General features: G+C 40.0%; 1 protein-coding gene across 1 annotated transcript in view; it reads right to left on the reverse strand.

Annotated features, from left to right (window-relative positions):
* TMEM135 (transmembrane protein 135) overlaps positions 1–22,129 on the reverse strand; it is a 156,146-nt gene that overhangs the window by 49,980 nt on the left and 84,037 nt on the right. The window contains exon 6 of the mRNA XM_021408803.1: positions 11,232–11,278. Coding sequence (XP_021264478.1) covers positions 11,232–11,278 — 47 coding nt within the window. The remainder of the gene's footprint in view (positions 1–11,231; positions 11,279–22,129) is intronic.

Genomic DNA, 22,129 nt, shown 5'->3' on the forward strand with positions numbered 1-22,129 from the left:
ATTTATTTCTTAGAGTGACTCTGTTTTCCTAAATGCATTTTGTAAATAAACAGATTAATCTTCACAGACGCATAACTGCTGCTCAAAGGGATCTCTTCTTTCTCTCTTCAGTGTCAGGAAGATTTTGTTCTTCAAAATTAAACGAGCACCCACATAGATATCCCGCAGCTCAGCAAAACCAGAGAACTATTTTTAACAGAGCAGCAGAAACAGGAAGAACAGACAGGAAACAGTTGGGAAAAAGAAATTAAGTCAAGGAGCTGGGAGAGTAATGAAAACAAGATAAATCAGAGTAGAAAAGCATTAAATGAGCTTCACTTTCACCATATCACAAAAATACATAGCAAGAATCTGAACTGGCATGCAAAGTTCCCCAGGAAAACACTGCATGGGGCAATTACACAAAGACAAAGGAATTTTTTACTCTCACTGTACACACTGTTCTTCAACTCTTTTCTCCCCTTCTCTTTTCAGACTGGTTACAAAGGAAAGAGAATATTAGGAAATTGAACTTCATGTTCTCACTCTCTCAGGCAGCCAAAATATAATAGAAATATCAGATTCTGCTGAAAAAGGAAATGAAGAATAAATCTACAGAGTTCATGTTTATTTGGCTTCGAACTCTACCTTATACTGCAACTTACACACTACTTCCTACGCTGATTCTCTGACAGCAGTTCTGTACTGTGCCCCACTATTTAAATTATGTACTGTAGCAGGAATGCAGCAACGACAGCACCGTGATTTAGGAACTGGACTGGAACTCCATGGCTCAACGGCATCGCTACCAAAAATTTTGTGCCTCAGCTTCTGCATGCTCCTTAAATCTTCTGCCTTAGTGCTGCATCTGTGCAATGCTAATTGCCTCAGACATAAGTGAGAAGGGAAGCCAATTAGCTGCCAAATATGTAGTATATAGAAAACATATATACACGAAAAATCTTGCAGGAAAATAAGTAAAGGAGGGTGGAATAAATAAGGCAGGGGCTCTCAGCACTCTGATGGAGCTGTAGGTGTCCCTGTTCATTGCAGGGAAATTGGACTAGATGGCCTCTAAGGGTCCCTTCCAACTCCGATGGTTCAGTGATTCTATAGAATCATAGAATCATAGAATCATAGAATTAGCCAGGTTGAAAAAGACCTACAAGATCACCCAGTCCAACCATCCACCTACCACCAGTAACCTCACTAAACCATGTCTCTCAACACTATATCTAAACGTTTCTTGAACACCTCCAGGGACGGTGACTCAACCACCTCCCTGGGCAGCCCATTCCAGCACCTGACCACTCTTTCAGAAAAGTAGTATTTCCTAATGTCCAGCCTAAATCTCCCCTGGGGCAACTTGAGGCCATTCCCCCTCGTCCTGTCACTAGTTACAAGAGAGAAGAGGCCGACCCCCAGCTCACCACAACCTCCCTTCAGGTAGTTATAGAGAGCAAATAATGTTTGATAATGAGTCATAAAGATAGACAAAATATCTCCACCAGTTTTGAAATCATGCAAAAATAGAATCCCATCTCTGCACCCTGCGGGTAGATCTCCAGCAGCAGGATCAAAGCAGATGGACACTGTGTCCCTACCACACTGCCTCTCGGGGATCTCGACGTTGCCAGGATCAAGGACAGAGAACAGATCTGCATTGCTTTCTCGTTGCCCAACCTGCCATGCCAGCCAGCCTCTGAGCAGGTCCCCAGTGTCCACAGCAGGTGATTCTCTATGCCTGAGACACAAAAGCTATTTTCCCCTCTTTTATTTTGCATTTAAGGATGGCAGGAATGTGACAAACCACCAAAGCCTAGACACATCGATATAGCAGTGGGACAAAAGCCCTTTGTGATTGACAGACAAAGCCTGAAAATGGGGAGGGGACATTCTCTTGCTTCCTTTGGGGATGGCTGTGGACAGAGACGCCTGAAACTGTAGACTTCAAAAGCTTCTCCCCTTACAGACAGATCACCTTGCAGGTAAACACCTTCCTGGTTCACTGAGCCACGGTTACGTCTCTGAAAATGAATCTGCACTGAAAAGTGATAATGGTGGAAAAATACTCCCTATTGTACCATTCTAATTCTTGCGCTACTTGTCTGCAGCAATGTGTTTCCTCTCCTGAGGAGTCTGGGCAACCGGATCCAGCCACACTTTGGGCAATCTGTTAAACCAGGACAAGATCTGCTGTTGGAAAGAACAGCTTGAAATAAGCTCCAGGAGTCTATCTACCATATGTCTAAAGGTGGCCAAACATGGAAAAGGAAACATCATCTCTTACAGTACATTCAAAAGTTAGTGCTTTCTGTGAAAGAGTAAAAAAAACTCTTGGTAATATTGGGTGCTTCATTTTAACTCCTAAATAAACTATTTCTGAAATGAATATTTAGTTATATTTTTAATTATACATGTACAGTACTAAAATCACAATTTCAGTTCTTTTCTATCATGCAAATTGGCATTCATACCGTGCAAAGTGGCCATGGAAAACATGATACTTTTATCAAAATTTATCCTTTTCTTCCCATTTAGTGGTTAAATGTTTTGCACTACTTAATCCACAGGAAACAACAAAACACCTGAGCTTAATATAAAATTGGTTTTACCTCTTTAAAAGCATCAAAGCTCAAAGAGAATTCAATCATTTTAAGTGTATTTTCTTGACTTTCAAAATGTGTATTGCTAGGGAACGGATCATAGAATCACCACAGAATCATAGGTTGGAAGGGACCTTAAAGCCCAACCAGTTCCAATCCACTGCCATGGGCTGGTTGCCCCCCATCAGCTCAGGCTGCCCAAGGCCCAATCCAACCTGGCCTTGAGCACTTCCAGGGATGGGGCACCCACAGCTTCTCTGGGCAGATATATCTAAGTATCTCAATATGAAAAGCTGGAACCACAAAACAAGCTGGGATATATGTGTATTTTCCTCACTCACAACAGCTGAGAAAGCCAATTACACAGCCCTTCAGCATGCTGGAGGAGCAGGAGTAGCACTGATTTAACCAGGGGAAATCAAATACCAGTCCGAGACTTCAGCTTCCAGAGTTAAGGCTCCTCGTCATCTAATTCAGCTCACACATTCAAGCTACAAAAGCTGTTTTGAAGATGAGAGTGTAATACAGCATTACAATACTTGCCTACCTATTTCATTCCACTCTCAGCTTTTTAATTTGAAAAACAGTGAAAAATAGTGTGAGGTGGCAGTGGAGAATCTCCTTTAACATGCAAAGGTTCAAAGGATTTGTGGTGGTATCCATCTGCTTTAGAAAAGCCTAAGGGACAATGATCACTTTGATTCGGGGGATATCATTTGAGCAGAATAAATGCTTAGGTAATGCTGCAGGAGCATATAATGTTTCTGCATCAGATCAAGGGAAGAAAATAAGTAAAAAATGACCTGGTACCTTGCAAATGAGGTACTTTGACGGTGCAGTATGGGCCATCCAGTTCTGACACTCAGTGCCAGAATGGGGATGCTGTCACAGCTCACTCCAAATTGTGCACTTCTTGTTTTCTCCATCTGAGAGAGTTTGCTCTCCTCCTAGCATTTATTATTTAAAAGAAGAGTTTGAGACCTGAGTTATTTAGTGTAAACAACTACATCAGATTACACATACCGGTGTTGATGGGGTCCTGGGCAACCAGATCTAGTGCCAGATTTAATGGTTAGCAACCCCGCTCATGGCACAGGAGTTGGAACTAGATGATCTCTGAGGTGCCTTCCAACCCAAGCCATTCTGTGATTCTATGATAACATAGACCGGGCAGCCTGAGCTGGTGAGGGGCAACCAGCCCACGGCAGGGGGTTGGGACTGGATGGGCTTGAAGGTTCCTTGCCACCTAGGCCATTCTATGATTCTATAAAATGATTCTGTAAGATCTGAGCGGATACGCAACACTGGTTTAGGGAGATGAGTCTTCTGCTCCTGTGAGTGCATCAAGGTGTTAGGATGGGAGTTCAGCAGAACTCTGCAGCTGCTTCCTCTCCAATCAAACCCAGGCCATGCTGCACGGCATTACAAGTGTTAAGGGAAAAAAAGAAAAGAAGATGTGAAATTCAGCAGAAGTCTCATAAATGAGAAAATGTGCTCCATGCAAATAAAAAAGGAAAAATGCTTTCTCATGATTTATTCTATTGCTATACAAGCAGAAGACAGACATCTCACCTTCCTACACATATTTGCATTTGAACTAATAATGTGCAACTCTACACCACTGCTCTGCCAGAGAAGTGCCAGAGTGAACCACCAGGTTATCTCCTCACCCACAATGGCTGCTCTGCCATGGTGCTTCACTGCTGCTCGCACTAAATAGCACTAACTGATATTTATAGACTTTCTTAAAAGACTGGATGTTTCACTGACTCCCCAGGTCATCGCAAATATCTCAGAAATAAAGTTCCATGGAAGTTATCAAAATAATGCTCTGAACCACTAAACTTGAGATGTTTACATAAGGGCATTAAAAACATATATATAAACATGGGAAAAAAATCCCATCTGTTTTTTTTTTCTAATTTATTACCTAACAATTCAACAGCAGAGGAGTTTTAACGTACTCCTGAACTCCTACATCAAACGTAAGAGACAAACTTTGTAAGAAAGGGGAAGTGGATTTGATACTGAATCCATACAATATCAACCCCAGCTATTAAGTCATTCTACAGTAAAAACCAGTCGAATATTAAAAAAGCAGAAGTATTCTTCAAGCAGTTGCTTCTGTACAAAAGGGAGCTTAGACAATTAAATGAAAGAGTCCAATTCAGCACTGCTACCATGCATTTTTAAAAGCAAATAAAGACACTTTGAAATATCATGTCAAAAATACTGAATAAATTACAGGATATGTGTTTCACTGGGAAAGAAGAGTAAATAGCTGTAATTTGGGAGGCTAGGATTTCATTAATGGGATAGAATAAAGGGCTCTGCAAACAAAAGGATCTTTCTTAAGGTTTCCAGTGAATCGAGACAAGTTTCAATATTCCATCTTAATGACAGTATAAGGCAGTGCATGTGCACTTCTTAAATGTGCTTTTCATTCTATTTTTCATTATGCACTTATCATCATCATATAATATAAATTACATTAAGAGATCAAGAGCTTTCTGTTAGAAGCTCTGCAAACTCTGAGTTTGAGAACACCGTGTTCTGCTTTGTGCAAGCACAGCAATAACTTCTGATGGTCTGAAATTATTGCTTCAGAAAATAACATCAGAATTTACCCCTAGAAGGCAGACTTCATGCTCAACTTATGATCCATCAATCATCAGAACCATCTGATTTCCCATAATAGCTAGCTACAGCCCATACAGGGTGCTTTCCAGAGCAGATGTACTAACATGTCTAATATGACTGGTAGCACACAGTCACTGGATTAACTGCTATAGCAACCAGAGTTGCAGTCAGACAACATATATTCACCCAAATTGCCTGATTTTCTCCATTTGTATAGACTGCGTTTTTATTTAGTTGTTCACATATTGCATAGAGTTGGCAAGTTCTGTGTTAATGCAAATTTCTATAAATACGTACAGGAGAACAGCCATTGCATCACCAACTCCCCCCAGAACCCACAGCTTAATTGTCAAAACAAACCAGCATTAAGTAGTGGTTAATACTTATTTTACCCACTATACCATTCCTCCTGCTTATTCATTTTATTCTGTGCAATTATTCTCTAACTATTATTCTAATACTCTAGAAACAGCCATTGCCTTGAATGATTCAAACTGAAAGAAGATGACACAAAATTATGGTATAATTGAAACCTCTCCATCCCATTACCTTAATTCCATTCAAACTGCATTCTTTTTTAAATTGAAACATTAAAGAAAAGTGTGCTTCTGTTCCGAGATACTTTTAAAAATGGTGCATTTTAAAACAAATCACATATTCTAACATTGATCATAAAATCATTTGAGAATGGTTTGAGTTGGAAGGGACCTTCAAAGGTCATCTAGTCCAATTCCCCTAATTCCCAGTGGAGCTCCATGACATCTGAAGATTAACTCCTAAAGATATGGGAAGGCTCAACTCTTACACTTTTCAGTAACTTTTTGAGAAAAAAGAGCTGGGAGGAGGAAGAATCCTCTTTCAAATGGATTAACTGTGTGTGTGCATTAAATACCTGTATGAGAGGCTGCACTATACAAATTAGTGTGTACTACAATTAACTAAAAATCAATGGAGTATAATTTCAGCACTTTCAGTGGAGCTGAGCACAACAAAGAAGGAAATTTTGGAGACAAAATGGAATTACGAATAGAAAAATACTGTAAAAGAGGATTGAGAAGAAGAAAAAAATAAGACACAAATATAATTCCTCTGTCTGTAAATATAACATTGTTGCTTGAAAACCTATCATCTGCATTTCAGCTGCTATTTTCCCAGTTCTTTTTCTTCTATTTTTTGTCCTGTCTGCTGACATCATCCTTTTTTTTCCTCTCCAGTCTCCTTCCCTTCCCTTCCCTCTTCCTTTCTGTATCGCTCTACTGAATTTGTCTTTTATTTTGGCTTCTTCCTCACTTTTATCTGTTCCTGGAGTAATTATTCCTGGTTTTAATTGTACTACTGCAACTCTCTTAATCTGAGATTTAGCAGCTTGTTTTTCCTGATGTCCTGCAGTAGATGCAATAATGCTTGAGCAGGCCACAGATATTTGGGGAAACTCCAAAGGTATGTATCAGGGCTGTGTGGTGAATCTTCAAGCAGTGTAAAACACCCAAAAAGGGATGGGCTAGGAGGATCAGGAGCTGTCTGTCCAAAGGACCATTACAGAAAATAATCTAAGATAAATGTTATGATGAGATACTGATAAACTTCATTATATTAAAGGAAATATCCTAATAAATGGAGAAGAACTTGCCTATTCTTCCATGGACCACAATTCATACATCTGTTATAGCAATATTTCCAACCAGAGTGCATCAAGGGAGAGGTGCAAGCATGTTACAATTATGAGACTTCTTCACTTTGTTCCCTTTTGGTGGATAACTACCAACTGGATTGTTAGACTTCCAGAATCAACAAAAGGTAAGTGCAACCTAATAGTTAACTACATGGCAACCCAAAGGATAACTTGGAAGTCTTGATGTATGGAATATATCTTAATTCCCTCACACAGATCACAGCTTTGAACTTTGCAATTCAAGTAAACTTTCATATTATAGGTCAGTGAAGATCATCTTTGGTCAGGCTGGAATGGTATGTTATTCTATATGCATTTACTTTAAAACGACAGAATTCCATATCAATGCTGAAAGGAGCACTTCTGCTTTCCCTGCTCATCTCCAGTCCATAAACTGGCTCGCAGTGCCGATGCTAGCTATGTGCATCATGATATGAGCCATGGGTGGGAAACCATCCAGCTGCACAGACCAAAATACTGCCTCATTTCAGTTACCCAAGGAGCTGCAAGAGCGCTCGTGGCAGTACAGGAAAGGTAACCAGAATGATGGACTGCCACAGTCATCACATCTCAGTTCAGAGATCCTAATAACCTTGGATGAGGTAATTTATATGAATTCAAAAAAAAAAAACCAAAAAAACCAGATTACTTTGCTTTCATTCTCATTTTTGTCATTTGAGTGCCAAAAATCAGTCATATTCTGATAGAACAGAGGCATACTTACATTTAGTCTCCTTTTATAAAGTTTTAAGCTTCAAATTACACCATTTAGATATTAGGATTTTATCTTTAATGATGGAAGGGATTATATATGATCTTGGTGACCAAGACTGCTACTGTTCTCAGCATCTCTTTGGACTTTTTAGCGGGGTGGGAAAGACAAGAAGTCATCCTGGACACCAAGTTGTTCAGAGACAGAGCAAGGAAGGATTCTATTTACTCTTCCGGTCAATAGTTGCTTGTTAGCAGTAAAGAGCTTTGTACTGCCAGTGGCAAAATATTCTTTAAGCTAAGCAGACCTGACCTTGAGTAAAATTTTTCTGAGACTTTTCTGAAAACACACTAATTCTAACACTATTTGTGTGAGATCTGTTTATGATTAGAAAAAGGCTGAAATAGTTTTGAGTCACTCAACACACGAAATGAACTGCAACGACTCTTCCAATTCCTTTCTATTTCAGATGACAAAAGAGACATGAAGGTTATCTAACCCAGGCAGGAGGCTGAGTAGATCCAGAGAGGATTCCTCCAAGGGCTGTCCAAAATCTTACCAGAAGCGATTATGATGGATTCATATATTAGATTAAATGATGACCAACTCACAGTCCCAGTCCAGACAAACTGGACAACTCCAAGGGCAGTTTTACTGACTTTGCTGTTGTCTGTACTCATTGAGAAGGAGTTTTTCTCCTACTCTATTACCATGATCAAAAATTGAGGAAGAACTGTATAACTTGATGTCTGTTAAAGAAGAGTTTCTCACTCTTCTAATTTTCAGAGGTGCCCCACACCATCATTTTTACCTTGCTTGCTCACCATGGAAGAACAGGCAAGTTGTTCTGAACTTATTTGGATAATTCCTTCCTTGGTATGATGAAGTTTCTCAGTATCTCATTGCAACTTTTATCTTAAATTCCCTTTGTAACAAATTCTGTAATGATCTCTCCTAACATTCTACAAGATGGATGTGGCTCTGGGGAGCCTGCTCTAGTGGTTGGCGACCCTGCCCACGGCAAAGGGAATTGAAACTAGATGACCTTTGAGGTCCTTTCCAACCCAGACCATTCTGTGATTCTATGATTCTTAGGATTTTCTTCATCACTATCTTCATGAATTAATCCCTGCTGCTATCTATTGCTGTACGAGTAAATATCCTGTTCTTCTGTCACAGAATCACAGAATCACAGAATTAGCTAGGTTGGAAAAGACCTACAAGATCATCCAGTCCAACCATCCACCCACCACCAATATTTCCCCACTAAACCATGCCACTTAGTACAACATCTAAACATTTCTTGAGCACCTCCAGGGATGGTGACTCCACCCCCTTCCCGGGCAGCCTGTAACAGCACCTGACCACCCTTTCAGAGAAGAAATTTTTCATAATATCCAACCTGAATCTCCCCTGCTGCAATTTGAGGATGGCTGAGGGCTCACACCAGAGACAACAGACTGTTATTCTCTTCATTTTTTCAGCAGTCTTATACATATGGACATGAAGACACTTAGTCCATCCCTTTTATTTTTTAAGTAAACAACCTCAATCCATCCTTCTTAATAAATCATGTTTAGTAAACTCAGATCACACTCTGTAGTTTCTCTCACACACACTGTAGTTTCTCTCACCATTCCATATTCTTATTGGAGTGTGGTAACCAATAAGAAAAAAAAGAGCACTTCCAACATCTTAAGTACAACAAAAAGACAACTTTATGCACATCCAAAGTGCTAATCCTGTTTATCCATCCTGTGACAGTGTTTCCTTTTATTATGGGAATGCGACACAGTTGACTTACACTCACTGGAAGTTTGCAGCAATTACTGTTGGAATTTTTTTCAGGGAACAGCTATGACCATTTCACTGGTCATTTCATTCCCCATAGCCACTTACATACAAGCACATTACCTCCACCTTGCCACTACTGACCAGCTTTATATGTGTTCAGATCACATACCCATTTTGCATCCACCTCCATTCCAAGTCCGTTCTGCGAAGTAACTGCAATCCCACCCAACAGATTTAGCTACACATCTACACACCTTGTACACAGAGACTCTGGCTCTGGTTTCCTTGTGAGAGTACCTCATCAATCACTGTGACGATCTTCTAATCACAGTACTGATTAAACTCAGAAAAAAAGAATATGAACTGATCTATGCTGATTTTTTTTTATATAAATCTACTTTGATTTATCCATCATATGGCTTTTGTTGGTGTTTATGAAAAAAAAAAAAAAGATATTCTCTTCTGGGAATCAGATTAATGGACCTATAACTACCCAGCCCTGTAATTTAATTCCTCTGTTATAACAACAGAGACAAAGGAATTAAATGTTCCTGATGATTGCTCAACAGGATATCCGTCACCCCTGGCACAGAGGGACTAATTTTAGAAGAGAAAGTGGCTTGGAACTCATTCAACTGTCAACGTTGCATTGTCAGGTCAGGAAGGAATTCACCAAATATTTCTGGGCTCTGGTCAGTTCTCATTCAGCTTCCAGGATTTCTGCTCAAACTGGTTCATTATCAAGACATAAACAGGAGACAACGAGCTTCCTCCAAAATCACACAGCATTTATACCTTTGCCCAGCTTTTTCGTGTTGTGCTTTTGTTTCATCAGCATTCATACAGACAGGTGTCCAACTTCAACACTACCAGTAAACTTTTCAGAGGCTGTTGTGCCATAATGCTGGAAGCAGGACAAAATAAAATGAGAAGCCTGCTGATGCATGGGTGGTAGATGAAAGAAGGAATGCTTTTCAGAAACTTCTAAATTAATAGCTTTCCCCTATCCACAGATTGTTCTTGGCGAATATCTGAAAGTAATTTGTAAGTAAAGGAATTACAAAAAAACAAGCTGCAATTTCTAGAGTTTTGCAATTATCTGGGGATCATATGGCTTGAAGAATCATTGATGGCTGCAAGCCACAGAAAAATCCAAGGCAAAGGGTTGTAGTCAAAGGTTACTTTAACAAGCAATTGTCCAACCAGAGAGATAAAACAGCAATTTCAAGGGACCTGGTATTTAAAAAAGAAACGCTGAAAAGGTAAATAACTTATTAGATGTATCTTGCAAACTGGGAGAAAAAAAGTTATAAAATCAGTGTATAATCTGAGTCACTACTGAGTGTTTTAAAAAAGGAGTACAGCTGATAATTTGTGAAAAAAGAATGTAAAACAATCGTACCCCCATGCACGTCAAACATTTGGTATTATTTAAGACTATAAAAATCTCCGTTTCCTATTCTCCAGTATTTTCACCAGAAGAAAATAAGTTATCTTCCCCACAGTAAGCTCTGTGAGAACTCATAAAAAAGCAGTATTTCAGCAGTTTTCATACTACGTAATGTTAGATCTCCAGGGTGTTAATTACAAGACGAGGAGGGGCTCCTTAAGTAATCAATGAAATCTCCAGAAGATTTAAAGCATTTAACCCAGCATTTCCATTTTTAGCCCAATTATGTTCACAACCATGGGCTTTCAATGCCATAGAAGTACTCCATTCAATTCCGAAGTCTTGAGTCAGGAATATACTCAAGTTTTCATAAGAATACCGAAAATCGAGTCAGCTATTTAATCTTTAAAAACATAAACAGACATATGAGCAACATACCTGAAAAAGAACATGAACAGAGCAGATGTGATGCAGAACAAAAGGACCTACAAGAAGGAGAAAGAGTGTTATTGCATCAACCATCACGCTTCTCCTTTATGTTCTGGATCGTGAAGATTTTACAACTGTTCCTATAAAAGTTACGCTTTATTTATACGATTCAACAGCACAAAAGAAAGCTTGTCTGAATCCCCCAAAAAGGATTCCCTTGTTTCTAGTGGACTTTGGGTCTGTCCTGTGAAAGTCAGAAAAAAATAGAAATACTGTACGGGGTAGTGGAATGGGAGACACAGCAAAGGAATAAAATAATTAATAAATAGAAAAATAAAGATAATAACTAAAAAAACAATGGAATAATAAATAATAATAAGAATAACAAAACAGTAGAATGGAAATTTAAATACTGTATTTTCTCTGTCTTTAACCCAAGGAGGAAAAAACAAATACAAAGTCAAAACGGTGTTTTCTGCCAATTTAGATAAGGAGATTGCTGGATCACAGGCAAAGGAATGGAGAGAGACCTTAGTGCCAGGAGTAGGGAAGAGCACAGAGGATGAAGCCTTGAGGCAGCATCGTTGTTCTCCTTGATACAGCAACAAGCTGTTGTGTCTTGACTGTAGAACTGCTTGTGTACACAGCATAGTCAGGAACAACCACATCGTGCTTTAAATTCACAACCAGCCTTAATCCATATTTTTGTCGGATAGAGCTTGAGAGTGAGAAAATACTGTTTTGTTCCAATACACTGGCCCACATTCATACCAGCAATTATGAGAAAAATAACTTGCAGACAACTCGCAAGTATTTTAGAAAATACTTGCACTTATTTTCAAGAGTTCAAGAGGTTTTGAGCAAGATAAGATATGGATGGCGTAAGTGATTAAAAAAGGGGAATGTTGGCAGTACATACTGGAAGGTTACACATACATGTAGAAGAGTGGATTAGGTTGGTGCATGTAGATACAGATCAGAGAGCTTGCATAGGCCAAGTTAATAGTGAGCTTCGGAGGAAAAAAATCTTACAAGACTATTTCCATTCTCAATGCCTTCAAATTATGTCAGACAAGATATTGTAACATTGCGTTTTATTCCTTTTCCTTCCCTAGTACTATCACTTTTCACAATTCTGCATCACAGAAGTGAACATCTGAAATCATTCTATACAAAAGCATTTGGGTGAAGCGAGGACAGCGAAATATTTCAAACTACCAGCAAATGCAGACACATTTAAAAAGATCTACCATAACCCTCCCAAGTTCAAACCACATTTAGCCATTCAAACAGCGACCATCAATTCTCTAGATGCCATTGCTGGGAGGCAGAAGGGACAGAAAGTCCTGATGGCTTTGACAGCCCTGCGCAATGATACTGAGAAATAAGTGAGAATGGCAAAGAACCAGTTTCCTGGAAAAAGAAAACAGCACATCTTTGCATATTAAATGCACTCAATTTATTAAATAGTCTCTGTTGTTTTCCCAGTTTTCTTCCTTCTTAATGTTCTTTGATTACACCCTAACAAGTACACACATCATTAAGATTCCCTCTGAGCAATCTCTTCCACAGGCTGAACAGCCCCAGTCTTCAAGCCTCTCCTTGTATGAGATGCTCCAAGTCCTTCAGCAGCTTTGAGGCCCTTCACTCCAGTATGTCCATGTTCCTCTCAAACTGGGGAACCCAGCACTGATCACAGCACTCCAGATGTGTCTCACTAGAGCTGTGTAGAGAGGAAGGACCAATTCCCTCAACCTGATGGCAGCACATCTAATGCAGCCCAAGAGTCTGCTGGCCTCTTTTGCTTGAAGGTACATTGCTGGCTTATGTTCAATTTGGTGTCCACCAGGACCCTTAGGTCCTTTCTTGTAGAGCTGCTCCCCAGCTGGATGTCCCCAAGATGAGCTCCTTGGGGTTCCCGTCAGCCACCTCTCCAGCCTGTCCAGGTCCCTCTGGATGGCTGCACAACAGACCGGCCTGGTGGCTGACCTGGTGCATCAACCACTCCTCTCACTTTTGTATCATCTGCATTGCTGAGGTTACAGCCTTAGGTGGTCAGCCAGGCCACATCTAATATTCATAACTGTACTAGACTAAATTATTTGAAACATCCAGTTTATAAAATCTAGATAAAATGATAAAAAACAATCAAGTTGGCCAACAAATATATTAAAACTATTGTAATTTTCTCGTTTGACAGATGTTTTAAGTAAAGGAGGAAATGTAATTTATCTGTACTTGAATGCACCTTTGTGGCAGTTGCATATCTTCATTAAGAAATTGGGCATAGAGCTCCTCAAATACAATACAGAAGAAAACTCTAAGTTAGCAGTTCATTATTCAACTACAAAAGAATTTTAACTGAGGTCAACTGAGAGGTTTTGTGTCCCTTTTCATTAATGATTCTAATGATGGAATAGAGATTATGTTACAAATTAACAAAATCCTTTAGAGGCTAGGTCTTCACATAATGTGATTGAATTGTCCAAAGCCAACAAGATGAAATTCAATTAAAATAAATACAAAGCACTTGGCAGGAAAAATCACATACACACGCAAACACATGAAAGAAGAAACAACTACATGGGCAGTACGAGAGTATAACAAATTCCATAGATGCTGCAGAAAGCCCTATGAAATAGAATTATGGACTCTTTTAGAAGCATATAAGGTAAGATGTAGCAATATATTACACTAATAACCTGGTGCTATTAAAATCCTGCAATGTAACGTTGGGCAGTACAGTTAAAGGAAAGTATAGACAAAACAAGACAGTGTAGAAGGAGACAGTGAAAATAACAGGCATGCAATGAATGAATGTTGGTAAAAATCAAGAACTGTTTGCTGAAACTAAATAATGTTTTCAAACATACACAAAGTCATAATAACATACTGATAAATATGTCATTGGCCATTGGTACAGAAGGAGAAGTGAAATAACCCTACAGCAAGGACAGTGTAGGTTGGACGTGAGTAAGAGCTTCCTTCACTGGGCAGTGGTACACTGCAACAAGTCACTTGCAAGCCTGTGGAATCTCCCTTATCAGAGAGGTTTAAAAGCAGTAGAGGAAAACATCTCTGGGTATGTCTGACACCATTGTTCAAGAGCTGCTTCCAGCCCAGTCTCTACACAACACTCAAGGACAGAAAAATGTGCAGCTAGACCACCCTCTTCTACGTGAAATGCATGGTTCTACATGGAAAGACCAGCCTTCATCTGCTTATTGTATCTCCAATAAACAGAAAGCAAATGATCACTGCGTTCCAAAATTAAGCTGCTTTCAAAATAAGCCTTTTATCTTTCCAAGGAAACGTTTCCCTGTTGAATATAATTTCTAGGTTGCACCCTCAGTGTCTACAATATTCAAGGCCTATTTTAAATCTAAAACATAACCACACTAAAAATGAGAAAAAATGCTAAGGGCTATAGAAATATAGTTCTAAATACTGAGTGAATTGAAGCCTCAAAATAGTAGCTAGCGAGCAGGAAGTCTAGTTTGGGATTTTCTTGCCAATCCATCACTTTTTGATTTATGATACAAGGTCAACAAATTGTACTTAGCAACACATAGACCTTGAAACTTTCCAGCTGCAGGAACAGCTACAATGAGCAGACAACCTAAATGTTTCTAATGAGAGTGATCCGCCCTGAATATGTTAACAAGCTTAGAGAAATGCACAGGGGTTACAAGGAAAATTTCCTATGCCACGTTAGCATATTTGCGTGTGAGTGCCGTAATTTAGTTCATTATATTGCACTTTACTGTATTATACTGATTACTGCATGATAAAAAACGTTAATTAAAAAGGAAAGTTCTTGACAAAACTTACGAGGCATTCCAGGCTTGTTCAGTCTGGAGAAGACTGAGGAGAGACCTCACTGTGGCCTTCCAGTACTTAAAGAGAGCTTATAAACAGGAAAGAATTAATCTTTTTACATAGATACATAGTGATAGGACAAGGGAAAATAGTTATAAACTAAAAAGGGGAGATTTAGATTGGATATAAAGAAGTTCTTTACTCAGAGAGCAGAGAGGCCCTGGCACAGGCTGCCCAGAGAAGCTCTGGGTTCCCCATCCCTGGAGGTGCTCAAGGCCAGGTTGGATGGGCCCTGGGCAGCCTGAGCTGGTGGGGGGCAGCCAGCCCATGGCAGGGGGCTGGAACTGGATGGTCTTAAAGGTCCCATCCAACCCAAAACATTCTATGATTCTATTCTATGTTTTTTTTCATATTTTCATGGATGACAAAGCCTTTTTTTTTTTTTTTCAGGAAAGCACATATAAGCAGCATCACGAAGCAATGTGAAACAGTTTCCAGTTGTGAGTCCGAAACCCAGGTGTCGCTGACTCACAAAGTAGGGCCAGGTGAGGGACTGCAGATTTACCTGGAAGTTCTGGGGTCAGCAGCTGATGAGCTATGAGGTTGTTCTGACTGCTGGGGTATGGACTGAGCTAGAGGCACCAGCTGACTATTCTTTGGGCTAGAATATGCTCCTTCTGAATATCCCCCCTGTAGATGACACCCATTTTCTTACAGCCACGGTGATGTTTATAGTCAGATTTTCTGGGCTAAAAAAGTCTCTAACTGGATGCTGCTGATTGTCTCATGCACTCAGAAGAAGAGTACAACAGAAGTTTGTGTTAAAGTACCCCAAATGTTGTAATTAAAAAGCACTGAAGATGCATGTAATCTATGTAAAGGGGACAAACTAGAGATACTAGCTGCCTGTGGTATTTAGAGTGTCAGAGATACTGTCAACACTGGATAGTGTTAAATCCAACTCACAGAGGCTTCAAGGGTGTTTGGAGCACTGTCACATCAATATCTGACCTCAAGGCTATTCCTGAGATGTGAAAACCATCACCTTCTTGATCAAGCACTTAACAATCCATGTGAGAGCTAAAGCTAAGGCCAAAAAAATGTTATTGCTTGCAGTTCTTAAAGGCTACACACTGCAGAAAGAAAGAACACTCAGCTACAGTCTGTCTGACGACAAATTAATCAGTAAAAATCATGGGAAACTTAAAAACTCTGATGATATTTGACTTAAATGTCAGTAAAGCCAAGTCTCTCCAGTAATTGTTACTTGAGTCAACTTCTTCCAAAATTTACAGAGAAAATGCGGTCTCAGACTTTTACCCTTTAAATACATGATCCAGAAGAAAAAGTCATTTCACATATTGCTTTAATCCTTAAAAAAGCCATCCTACCATCTATCCACAGAAGAGCGTCCTGCTTCTCTGCTGATAGAGCTTATGAGCCCTTCTTCAACCTCTGTGTACCTAGTTGAGTAGCAGTAGAGTAGCTGCAGTACCTTTTATTTCATCAGATCAACATTTCCAGGGATGAAGGAAGATACTCCTTTAGGTTTCTGATTACACTGATCCATTCTCCAGATTTGCCCCTACTACACACACAAGGAACGATTTTTTGTGCCCAGATGCCATTTTGCTTTTTACCCATGCATATTATTTGATCAAAAGAAAACCAAAAAAGCAACCACCTGGATTTAAACATAAATCCGCAGAGCTGCACAACAGCACTGCAATTATAATTTGGTGTAAATCACAGCATATTGTCGACTGTTGCCTGTGGTTCCAAAATTTTATTTCAAGACATGTTATTGCTCCAATAAAAATGCTTTCTATGACTCTTACCACTAAGATTCTATCCTAATGAAGTTCCCTTTTAATAAAACATAATTATAAAAAAAACAACAGTGTACATTTTCAAACAATGGAACATATGTGGATTAATGTAATGGCTTTATACCCCAAGACCACGGAAAATGGATGCGTGGAATATCTCTTTTCTACCTGCACATAATATGCATGCAAACAGTAGTTTTCTAATCAATTAACTGTCTTCATAAAATTAATATGCTGCGTTCTGTTTCCCAATAATAAAATATCTAGTTAAAAAGCATAAAATTTTCTATAATTCTATGGTAGTTACAGGGGATAGAAATCACAGACACTTTCTGGGTAATTAGACAAAGATACTACAAGTCATATGAAAAGAACTGATGTGAAAATAGCTGTCAAGTTTCATTATCCTCAGCCGCCCACAGTCTGACCTGATGACCAGTTCTACTAATGGGAGTCGTTGCTTTCTATTGCTATTTCATGCCCCAGGCGAGAAATTATTATAGTTCATGATCATGTCATAGAATGAGTCACCATTAGTTTACAACAGTTATTATGGGTGACAGCTACATCTTCTCATACACAGGACTTTGGCCCTAAAACCATGAGCTGCTAATGATATCAGCTGTATCTCTGCTGTTCACTGCTATAAACAGCACTTTCACCCTGACACAGTAGAGGAAGGCTGCAGCAGGCACTTGCTACTTGATTATATCAGCAGTGGATTTGGCAAGTGCTTTTCCTGAGCGCTGCACCAGCTTCCATATGTTCTCTGTCTCTCCATCACAGCTGTAGGTTTGCTGTCCTCCACAAGTGCAAATCATAGAAGTTGTCAGGCTTTTACTGTGTCCCATGTCTATTTTTCTTACCTCTTGAGCTTCTTGCCTTTGGTGCTAGCACAGCAGATTTTCCCGAGGAAAATGCTAGTGCTTCTAATGAGGCAGCAACAAAGAGCAATTTGATGCACAGAACACACAGCTCACAATGGAACCAAGCATGTCTGTATCTGAAAGCTTTGGGCTTACTCAAGAGGCAGCTGCAGCACCACTACAACAGCCTGGATGAACAAAGACTGCTCCTCAATGCGATGGCTCAACCCCGAAGTCTGCCAAATGCAGACCAGCAAGATGTCAAATTTTCTCCTGTTAGTAAGATTAATTAACCAAACATGATTAGACTGTTTTGTGTACCAAGAGTTATACACTCAGTGCACAGTGTGGTGAGACCCACTAGCCAGTGCTAACCATATGGGGGCTAGGCAAGATGATCTCTCCAGAGGTCCCTTCCAACCCTGATGATTTTATGATTCTGCCTGTGTGATTACAATGGTGTCCTGTGGTGTCAGTATTCATGAAAACAGTATTACTGTCCCTAAAAACAATGCACTACAAATACTAAAACATACATCTGCACACACCTCAGCAAAAATTTCTGAAATCCATTGATCTTTATTTAAACCACACTGTACTGAACAGAATACATCTTTCATATCTGTCAAACAGCTCAATAACACTATAGAAAATAAGGGGAAAGATAAAGGAAAAATAAACTCCAAAATCCTGCAGAAGGCCCAGCACTATTGCAAACTTTTAGATTCCTGCCTCACAACCCTTTGTGCCTTTCCCAACAGAGCTGTCTTCTAGGTCACATCTTTAAGAACAAACCTGCTCACTTAGATAGGGTAAGGTGGTTCCAGTGACCCACCTCTGTATTTAGTCACAAACTCCTTGAATTTCAATGCAACGTAGAGATGGGAGAAGCCAGCAAGGAACACAAGGCACTGTGCACTCCTGATGGAACAAACAGCTTTGGAACAATTGATGCTCTGAGTTCAGGATTAAAGAAGTTGCACGATTCACACACAGAAACTTCTTTCTGAGAGTTTTAAAAGTAAAAGTAAAAAGATGTTTTAGGCTGAAAGTATGACAGCTTATGGAAAATGGTAGTCATCTTTCATAAAGCTCAAATTTCTACTGATTCCAAAGACATATGCCCAATGATCTGCACCTTCAACCCTAAAATGGAATCACTTCTCCCCAGACATTTCATCTTCTACAATGCTTTACCTTCTTTCAGTGGTAAATCCTGTTAAATTGTAACATTTATAACATATCTACAAAAAGCCAGTGTCCTTCTCCTAGAGAAGCTGGCAGCCCATGGCTTGGACAGATACACTCTTTGCTCAGTAAAGAACTGGCTGGAGGGCCGGGCGCAGAGAGTGGTGGTTAATGGAGTTAAATCCAGCTGGCGACCGGTCACGAGTGGTGGTCCCCAGGGGTCAGTACTGGGGCCTGTCCTTTTCAATATCTTTATTGATGACCTGGATGAGGGCACTGAGAGCACCCTCAGTAAGTTTGCAGACGACACCAAGCTGGCAGGAAGTGTTGATCTGCCTGGCGGTAGCAAGGCCCTACAGAGTGATCTGGAGAGGCTGGATCACTGGGCTGAGGCCAATGGGATGAGGTTCAACAAGACCAAGTGCTGGGTCCTGCACTTTGGCCGCAACAACCCCAGGCAATGCTACAGGCTTGGAGCAGAGTGGCTGGAAGACTGTGTAGAGGAAATGGACCTGGGGGTATTGGTCGATGCTCGGCTGAGAATGAGCCAGCAGTGTGGCCAGGTGGCCAAGAAGGCCAATGGCATCCTGGCTTGTATCAGAAATGATGTTGCCAGTAGGAGCAGGGAAGTCATTGTCCCTCCGTACTCAGCCCTGGTGAGGCCCCACCTCGAGTACTGTGTCCAGTTTTGGGCTCCTCACCGCAAGAAAGACATTGAGGCCCTGGAGCGTGTTCAGAGGAGGGCGATGAAGCTGGTGAGGGGTCTGGAGCACAGGCCTTATGAGGAGCGGCTGAGGGAGCTGGGATTGTTCAGTCTGGAGAAGAGGAGGCTCAGGGGAGACCTTATCGCTCCCTACTACTCACTGAAAGGAGGTTGTGCAAGGTGGGGTTTGATCTCTTCTCCCATGTAACAGCAATAGGATGAGAGGGAATGCCCTCAAATTGTGCCAGGGGAGATTCAGGTTGGATATTAGGAAAAAGATCTTCTCTGAAAGGGTGGTCAGGTGCTGTAACAGGCTACCCAGGGAGGGGGTGGACTCACAGTCCCTGGAGGTGTTCAAGAAATGTATAGATGTTGTACTAAGGGACATGGTTTAGTGGGGAAATATTGGTGGTAGGTGGATGGTTGGACTGGATGATCTTGGAGGTCTTTCCGAACCTTGGTGATTCTATGATTCTATGTACTTGAAATCCGCCTCATTTTGGGGAAAATTTCATGAGCTTTCCAAGTACTGGTGATATCTCTTGTCATAATCTTGGTTATCCATGTGATTAATTTTCCACTCTAAATTAGGTAACTTCTGAAGCAATACAACATTGCTACCACTTGAAAATTAACAGGCTTTATGAAAACAAGTGAAACAATTTGTCAGATCTATATCAGGCATTTTGCAAACTCCACTACACCTACACCACTAACACCACCTGAACATTTCTGCCAGCAAGCCTTAGGCAATCTCTAAACAGATAAGATCAAAAGAAAGAGTAATAACTGTTATTAAAGAAGAGATCGTGTAGATGCAAGATAAAGCACTGATGTTTGATCACAACTGAATTATACAATTGCAAAACACAGATCATCACTGAGCCAAGATGGGGAGCACCTGCCAGTGTCAGAACAGCATGATAGAAAATTGAGCCCTAAGACTTCCTAGTTCATAAATTCCTTGTGTACACATGGAGTTGGGCACTTGAGCAACTCTTCATTTCTTTTCTCACAAAACAGTTGTCATGTCTCTCCCCATTTTAAATAATATCTTAACCACAGCAAACGAAGTTGCAGCATGCCGTAACGGAGCAATGAAAATAGCCTTTCATAATCCTTTTTGGAAAGCTGCTACTGCGTAAGAATGCATGTGAGAGACCAAAGTCCAAAAATGTAACAGTATATTCTGAAATTTCTCTTCTGAAAGCAATTGGCCCATCAAAAACCAACCATGCATGGGGCAATGTGGGCAGCTGAGTGGCATGTCTCAGCTTCTAATAAGTCCTCCGATATCAGCCATGATCATTAAAAAGAGGTATCTGTTTGCCTAGTGTTTTTTCTAAATCAATGATAAATACAAATGAGAGAGAAAAATGCCCAACTGCTTGTAGCAAAGAATGCCACATAATGTAAAAAATGTAGATATTCTTTCTGCTCATTATGACAGTAATGAGTAGTTTAGAATAGTGCTAAAGAAATGGAATTGCAATTCAATCAAGGAAACACTGGAGTAAAACTTAGTGCACAAACAACTTCAAAAGCTGATTTGCAATCCCAAACAATAACCAGACCTTGCAAATGCTTCATTTCATTACTATTTTCCACAGATGTAAATGCTCCCAGAAACATCCAAAGAGTAAAGTATCTCAGTGACGAACCTTTATAGACTGTGTGGTCTACACCACACTGTTTCAATTCAAAGGAAATGAACAAAAATAACGTAGAAATGCTTTCATGTTTCTATAATCAAGGTTGATTTTGTGTTGGGTTGTTCTAGCATGTGGGTATCCTGCTTTTTCCATAGGGATTTAGCAGCTATTTCACCTTTCCCAGCTTACAACACATAGCGTAATGTAACTTTTGAGGGTATTTACAACCACAGAATAAATATAAGTGAATATAATAAAATGTACAGTGATAGCAAATCACTGAACTTATCTAATTCTCATTCAATTTTCCAGTCTAACTTGTAAGCACAAACGATAACTTAACGTCCTGGTTTGATTATCTTTTGCCTGAGTTATTTAGTGGTCTTGCTTCATTTTTCTTTTTGTTTACTATCAATTGTTTTCTTATCAATGTGATTTCAACTACAGAATCATAGAACATTCCACGTTGGAAGGGACCCACAGTGATTACCAACCTCAGCCCTAATTTTCCTGTACTTCAAACAGTCCATTCTGGACAACCACAACACTTGTCCAGTGTTGTTTCCATCACTGTCAAGTTACCTAAGAATGTTCTTAACCTTACTTCCACCAATGCACAACTTCTTTGGGGAATAATACTCTCCCAAAGACTGAAGGCTGAAACTGTTTTGCACAAAATTTGATCCTGGCAACTTTCTTCCATTAGCTGGAGTGACCCTCATTTCTTAATTCCAGACTCCAAAATTAGTTTCCTCTTTCTGACCATATTAGTTTGCTTACCAGTCTAGCTAAGGCACAAACACTACATTTATAAGCATTCACTCTAGCAATTAATGGACTTACAGAGAAT

Source organism: Numida meleagris, chromosome 1 (assembly GCF_002078875.1).
Source record: "Numida meleagris isolate 19003 breed g44 Domestic line chromosome 1, NumMel1.0, whole genome shotgun sequence".
In the NCBI taxonomy this organism is placed as follows: domain Eukaryota; kingdom Metazoa; phylum Chordata; class Aves; order Galliformes; family Numididae; genus Numida; species Numida meleagris.